Source organism: Manacus vitellinus, unplaced genomic scaffold (assembly GCF_001715985.3).
Source record: "Manacus vitellinus isolate BGI_N305 unplaced genomic scaffold, ASM171598v3 scaffold_52_pilon, whole genome shotgun sequence".
Classification (NCBI taxonomy): domain Eukaryota; kingdom Metazoa; phylum Chordata; class Aves; order Passeriformes; family Pipridae; genus Manacus; species Manacus vitellinus.
The window spans coordinates 1096483-1103954 of NW_021940628.1; the positions used below are offsets into that span (position 1 = coordinate 1096483).

General features: G+C 58.0%; 1 protein-coding gene across 1 annotated transcript in view; it reads right to left on the reverse strand.

The window, feature by feature from the left end:
• Positions 1-5278: 5278 nt before the first annotated feature.
• The window catches only part of TMEM222 (transmembrane protein 222), a 4419-nt gene continuing 2225 nt past the window's right edge, over positions 5279-7472 (reverse strand). Inside the window, 3 exon segments of the mRNA XM_029963027.1 lie at positions 5279-5608; positions 6550-6680; positions 6917-7045. Of these exon segments, the coding sequence (XP_029818887.1) occupies positions 5521-5608; positions 6550-6680; positions 6917-7045 (348 nt within the window). The 3' untranslated portion in view covers positions 5279-5520.

A 7472-nucleotide genomic window follows, 5' to 3' on the forward strand; every position in this document is an offset into this window, starting at 1 on the left:
GGGCAGGAACATCCCTGCCTGGCAGAGCAGGACCTGTGCCTCAGCTTCCCTCAATCCCAGGGGAAGAGAGGCCAGGTGGGGGGGTTTCAGGCTCCCCCCAGCTTTGTGGTGAGATGGCAGCACAAACTGAGCACAGAACTGCAAGAAAAGGGGATTATTTTTAGCCTGGTTTCTCAGGAAATGAGACTTCAGCAGTGACACTGTATCTGTCTGTGGGCCACCCTCGTCTTCCTCCCCTTGCAGGGCACTTGTAGCTCAGCTCTGGTGGGGAGGGGTCCCAGAGGGACGAGGCCCCTGTGATGGCTGTCCTGGGAATGCAGTGAGCGTAGCCAGGTCTCTGCAGGGGGACAGTGGTGTGGGGACAGCCCTAACATGGGCTGGGGGCTCAGATCTGGGTCACCCATGGTGGGCACTGAGCCCTTTCTGGGCATCCTGGACCCTTTGCCCCTGTGACATCCAGAGCCAGGAATGTTTATGGGATAGAGAAGGATGTGGCAGGATGTGGCCCCTGTTCCTGGATCTCTGAGGAGGGGTGGATGGATGGATGGCACCTCAGTCATGGGTGCCACTCTCTGGGACACATCCAGCAGCTGGGAACAGCCCTGAGCACAGCCAAACCCCATGGCCCAAGGTGTGGGTCCCATCCTGCAGAGCATGTCCCCACCCCACCCCTGGTGACCCAGAGGTGTAGTGAGTTTGCTGGGTCTCAGTCACAGCTGGTGCCTCGGGTGGCAGGACCAGGGGCTGTGTCAGCCCAGAGCACCCCAGTGACACCCAGGAACACCCCGGCCACCAGCACACGGTGACCCAGGGGCTGGGCCAGCCCTCGGGGGTGGTTTTCCTTCCAGCCACCTCCTGGAGCAGCCTCTGAGGAGCAAACCCTGCTCCTGGGCGATGAGTGCCAGGTGCTGGGTGCTGGCAGTGTCCCAGTGGATGAGCAGAACAGGTTCTGCCTCATTTCTGCCCTGTGTGGGCAGCCCCGAGCCAGCACTGACAAGGAGCAAGTCCCGTCCTGCTCCCAGCCCTGTTCCCCCTCCAGGACTCGTTCCTCAGGTCTGGGAGCTGCAGGAGAGTCTGGTTCTTCCTGGGAGGAAGCTGAGGCAGGAACATGTGCTGGAGCATCGGCAGAGACCCCCCAGAGGGTTTGGTGGGAGGAGTGGGGCAGCACCTGGGCTTTGACACTGCCACATGTCCCCCCGAACAATGGGGTCACCTGGCCCCATTCCCCCGATGGGATCTCGGCTCCTGTGCCCTTTGCCCTCCCAGAGCCTTTGATGTGCCACTCAAGCCCTCCCTGGACACGCAGGGGTGGACACCAGCTCCCACAGGGATGGACCCACACCTCCCACTGGGACAATCCCAGCTCAACAAGGACAGACCCCAGCTCCCATGGTGACAGATCCCAACTCCCCCAGGCTGGAGGGGCCCCTCGCTTTCACCCCCTCCAAATTTTTAATTTCAACCCCCCTCCCAACACAGCAGGGACCTCGAGGCATTTCCAGCTGGGGCTCCAGCTGGGAATGACACTGCCTCTGGGAAGCCACCAGCATGAAGACCCCCCAGTGCTGGGTCTTGCACTCCCTTTCCCCTCCCCTGCCTGGGAACCATCAGGGACGACAGGGTGAGGATGAGGAGGGATCCACAGCCCCCGGTGGCTTCCAGAGCTCCCCGTGTGCAGCTGCCAAAGTGCAACGTGAGATTGCTCCTCGGGGAGCCCTTTGATGCCCCATCCCCCCCAAAACGGGTGACCCCCGGGCCCCCTCCCCTCCGGCAGCTGAGGCAAAGTGATCCCACATCAAAGGCGGCTCCGGGGCTGTGGCATTCCTGGATCCCTGCGGGGAGGGAGGTCGGGGACCCTCAGCCCTGCTCCCCACCGTGGTGCCGGGGGGATTGGTCATGCTCAGCCACTGCGGCCGAGGGCAGAGGGGCAGAGGCAGAGGGGTCACTCGGGGATGATGGCTGAGGCCACGTGGCAGCTGGGATGGATCCTGACATTCTGCTTCACAGCATTCCTCGCTCCCCGGGGCTGGGCTGGCCACTGGGGGCTCGGAGAGGAAAATGAGGGAAGCAGGGCTTGCACACCAGCCTGGGCAGAGAGCTGGGAGCATCCCAGGCATCTGAGTGGCACTACCTGGGAACAACAACCCAGCTGCTTCCATATAATCCCCACATCCCATGACCTGAACCACGTGGCTCAGCTCCCACACATCCCACGCCAGATTCCCTGCAGCTCCCAGGCAGCAGGAGTGGGTTAGGAAAATCCTGCCAGGTTGGAGAGGCGAGGAGGGACCCCTGTGGCCCTGGGGGGATTTGGCATCCTCACCTCATCCTCCAGCGACAGATGTGTGTGGGATAAACCCCTCGGAGCTGCCACCCCGCAGGAGCTGAGGTCTGGCTGGAGGGGCTGAGCCGGAGGATCCAGGTGGTGTTCCATAAGATGGATGCACTGTGAAACCCCTCAGCCTCGGACACAACCCAATTTTAAGGCTGATCTGCTCCCCACACACACAGCTCCAGCCTCTGGATATCAGATGGAACACAAAATCGGTGGCAGTCAGCAGGCACAGCTTCCCCTGCTCCCAGCTCAGGCAGCAGATCCTGCTGGGAGGGGGAAAACGAGTCCAGGTCTTCCCATTCCACTCTGCTTCTGGCAGCCCCGGGGCCAGCACAGGCATCCCCTCCCCCTGGGAGCATGGAGGGCTCCAGACTGGAAAGGGAAAGGAGCTGGGAATGCAGCATCTCCAGGAAAATAAGATGGGAGAGACAAAAGGCAAACTGTCCACAGCTGAAGGAAAACCTTGGAAAATGAATCTTACATCCCAGAACACTTGGTTTCCCCTGCCCAGGCATGAGACCTGGCACCAAACCCCACAAACCCTTCCTGCACTGCAGGGATGGGGATCCTTCTGCCTCCCAAACCTCCTTCCCAACAGCAGGGCTGTGAGTTTTCCCTGGAGGAGGGAAATGGGCAAGTTCATAAAGTAAAAGGATTATGAGCTCCAGGATCCAGCTCCTGTGGGCAGGAGAGAGGCCAGGGGTCAGCGGGGCAGGGGGGATCCCAACCCCGCTGCGGGCTGGGAGGAGGGAAGAGCCTGGACAAGAAGAGATGCAGCACTTGGAGACATCCACAGAAATCAGTTTATTTCCCTGCCATCGGGATTACGAAACCACAGAAGCAGAGTTTAAATATTTACAAAGAAATCCAGCGCCCCGCAGAGATGAAGGGAACAAAGGACGTGAGGGACAGGGGGGGGGCTCACCCTCGCCGTTCCAAACCCCCCTGGGGTTAAAAAGCATCGGGAGCAAACGAGAGGGGGTCTCACAGTGGGGTTTGGGGAGTCCCAGGAGCGGGGCTGCTGGACACCCCCAAGTCTCAGCTTTGGCAATTCTTGTGGAGCTCATGGGTAAAACACGGGCGGGCCGGGCCCAGGGGGCTCGAGGTTATTGCTGCTGCGTAGGACGGGTCAGCTCCAGCCCCAGGGCCGGTCACTCCAAGGAATCACACTTTAAATAAACACAGAGGGAAAGGATTCCTCTCTCCCAACCCCCCCCCCGGGGCACGCTGGCCTGTGGCTACCGGGTGGAAAGGCAGGGGAGCTCCGGAACACACCATCCTTTCATCCTAAGGTTCTCTCTGATCGGGATCTTGGCTTTCTGAGCAGCCCCAGGCCCAGCACCCTCCATCCCACGCTCCCCACACAGGAGGGGAAGGACTGCACAGAGCAGACACTGGCATGTTGGAGCTCCAGACAGATGGGGAAGGGTGCCAAGGTCGGCACCCACCCCAGGAAAGCCAGCACAGGGCGAGAGAGAGAGACCATGAAGGAGAAGGGAGAGGCTTAAGGGGCAATTTAGGTGACTGAGGAAAAGGAAACACAAAAACGAGCCCAAGAGGAGGCTCCAACCCTCCCATATGGCTGGAGGAATCAGGGAGGTGGGAGAGGGCAGGGAGGCACATGGGGAGGGGTCTGAGAGCCAGGGGGGTGGCAGTGACTGGGCTCCCCAGTCAGAGACTGCAGGGAGTCCAGGAAAGCTTCCCTGCTGGCCACAGGCACTCCTTGAGCTTGAAATCCATCAGGCAGCAAGGTAACGAGCTGGTTTTCCGACTGGAAAAAGCTCTTCTCCTCCCTCTGCAGTCAGCAGGGATCTGCTTAACTGCACATAAGCCTTCAGCCAGGCTTGTTTTTTAAGAACCCACCTGGCTCAGGGCCCTCCAAAACCAGCACCTGCAGGGCAGAGCCTCGGCAGACACAGACCCTGACGTGGAAGGGGCTCTGGGTCACACCCAAACTGCCTTCCTGCCTGGCACTCAGGAGCCACCTCACCCCCTACAGCCCATCCTGCCCCTCCCAGGGCTCAACAGGGCCATCAGCCCCCACCACTGCCTGCCTCACACCAAACCCAGCCCTGCAAAGCTGTACCCCAGGTGTGCCCTCCAAAGCACCCCAAAGGTGCTGAACCAGCCCTGAACCACCGCCCAGGGAGAAAAGCCAGTGTCCCAGTTTGCTGCTGCAAAGCCCAGCCAGAGGATGGGCATCTCCCAGTCCCTTCACCTCCTCTTCTCATCTCTGGTGGCCCCTCTTAAGCTCAGGTGCTGCTCTCACAGAGGCCTCCAGACCCCACGCTCAGCCCTCTGCCCCAGAAACACGTCCCTGCCGTCGCCTGGGAGACACAAAGGACAGGGATCAAAGGAAAACGAGAGGCTTGTGAGGAGTGCAAGGACAGATTTAGCTATTCAGAGCACAGGGAGAAGCAGGGAAGCGCTATTTTCTCTGGCACAAGCTGAAAGGGCCCGAGCAGCTGATTCCCAGCGCTGCACCAGGCTCCTGAAGGGGTGCAGACTGCCATGAGCCATTCCCAAGCCAGCCCATCGACTTTCCTGCCTTTCCAGGCTCACCAGCGGGACCAGGGGAGCTGGCCCTGCCACGGAGCGTCCCTCAGGAGTGTCCCACCTCAACACCTTCCTGCCACTGCCAGGGAGGGAGACAGTGAGTGCTGGGGCACCCCATCCCCCCGGGAAGAACCCCACACCTCCACTTGGAATGTGTGCTACTGGAGGGACGTGCAACAGGGAAAACAACTCCTAACTGGAGACTCAGGGAATCCGAGGGAGCACCTGGTGGAATCTGCCAAGAGGATGAAAGCAGGTGATCAGAGAGAACCTTAAAAGGTGGATGTGCTTGTGCTCCTGGAGGAGGCAAGGTTTGCCTCGTGGCTTTTCTTGGCACTGAAAGCAAAGGTGCCCAACCCTTCCCTTTCTTGATCCCATTCCCACCTCCCCAGCTGCAGGCAGGGGGAGAGCAGGAGCTTCCAGACCCCTGACACTGGGAGACACCATCGACAGAACAAAAACAGGAGGAAAAGAAGGCAGTTCCAGGAAACAAAGATGAGCTGTTACAATGGAGTGGGGTCACCACCTTCCCTGGAAAACGGCTCCCAGAGTCCCAAACCTCCATCCTGCTGGATCAGTCACAGTTTCTTCCTTCGTGTGCTCAGGGATTGGGGGGTTCAGAGCTGCCATCACCGCAGGTGCAGGGTGAGAACAACGGTCACAATCACCCCCAGGAACAGGATAAAGGGCAGCCAGGTCTTCACAAACCCCCCTATGCTGCAAGAGGGAGACAGGGGGAAGGTTCAGACGTGGGAAACCAGCAGAGACAAAAGGATGGGGGGATAACTGGAGCAATCAGAGGGAGACAGACGCTTTCCTGACTCTGTCATCCACTGCTGGCACTGCCACACGTCCCATCATGCTGGAGACACAGTGTAAAAACTGGGACTAAGTCAGGTCCACAACAAAAATATCACAAAAACAGGGCTGGAATCTCCTCCCAGCTTAAATTAAGTCAGAGACTGACATATTTAATACCTGCACAGACAGGAATGGTGACAGACCACAAAAAATGAAACCTCATTACCACAGACATCGCTGTTCTGAGTGCTGGTGGATTTAACCAAGAGAGCAGGAGCTACACTGGTCCAAAAGCTGGTAAAGAAGCTTTTCCAGAACAGGGAAGAACCCACAGAAGTGGAGCTTTATGCAGGGCAGTCCCTGCAGAACCTCTTTTTCAGGCACAATGAGCTGGAATGGAGATTCAGTGCCCTTTCCTTAAGGAAAGCTCGGGCTTTCCCTCTCCACCCCAGTTGGAAGCTCCACAGCTGCTGGAAATCCAACTAGTTTTTATGTAAACAAGATTCAAGAGAGGGAAGAGAAACCAGTAATCCTTGGAGACAAGCCATCCTGTGACCTTATGTTCTGACCTAACCCAGCCAGAAGACAACACAGAGTGAGATTTGCCTTAGCTAGCATTTCCCAAATTCCAGGCGCTCCAAATTAGCAGCCAGAAAGAGTATTTTGGGAGCAGCATCTAGTGCAAACCAGCAAACACTCCTGAATCTAAGAACAGGCAGTGATGGTGCCACCCACCAGCAACACACCCACGGGTTGGGAGGGGGGGGAGATGTTTCTCCCTTTTCCACAGGACAAATGGATGCTTTAGAGGGCTCAGGAGAATGAAAGAGCTGAGTCCAGACTGTCCCTCGGCTCACCTGACGTATTTCCCATACAGGAGTGTGAAGAAGCAGAGTTTCACCATGTTCCAGGAGGTGCTGTTATCATACCTCATCAAGTTTAAGGCCAGGGCCACGTGGGAATGGCAGTTATCACAGCAAAGGTTGTGCTGGAATGGAAAAAAAAAAAGGGATTAGACATCCTGTTCCCGACCCAGACCTGGTGCACCCTCCAAACCGCTGGGGAGATACAAAATCACAGAATCCCAGAATGGTTTGGGTTGGAAAGGACCTTAAAGATTATCCAGTTCCACCTCCTGCCTGGCCTGGAACACCTCCAGGGACGGGGTATCCCCAGTATCTCTCCAACCTCCAGGGATTTTCCCCCCCCAGACTGGAGCCGTACCATGCGGTGCTTGTACTCCTCCGAGGCGTCGTGCACGGCCGTGTCCCAGGCGTTGGGACCAGTGGCGTAGACTTTGTTGGGATCCAGCTTCCAGTACCTGGGAGGATGAGAACAGATCCCACTGCATCACTCTGCTGCTGCACCTTCACCACTTCTTGCCCTTCCGAGATCACAGAACCTCCGGAGTTGGAAGGGACCCGCGAGGATCATCGGCCCCAACTCCTGGCCCTGCACAGGCTTGAAGGACTTGGAGAAATCCACTGCCTCTGGAATCCACAGAGCCCAGCTCTTCAAATAAGCAGAGGGCAGCAGAAATGGCTGCTCAGCACCCACAGCACCCCAGAGAGAGAAATCACAGACCCCAGGGGCACAGAACACCCTGAACTGCTTTCATGTCCCGTGGTACAGAACCTCCCGGCCATTCAGGACACAAACCTGACCTGACAGATCCACAAACCCCAGGCACCTCTTCTCCTCCCCCCAGAACCATTAACAGGACGTCAGTGACGACAGTTCATTAGTACAGCCAGGCACTGTTTACTCAGAGCACTTGTTA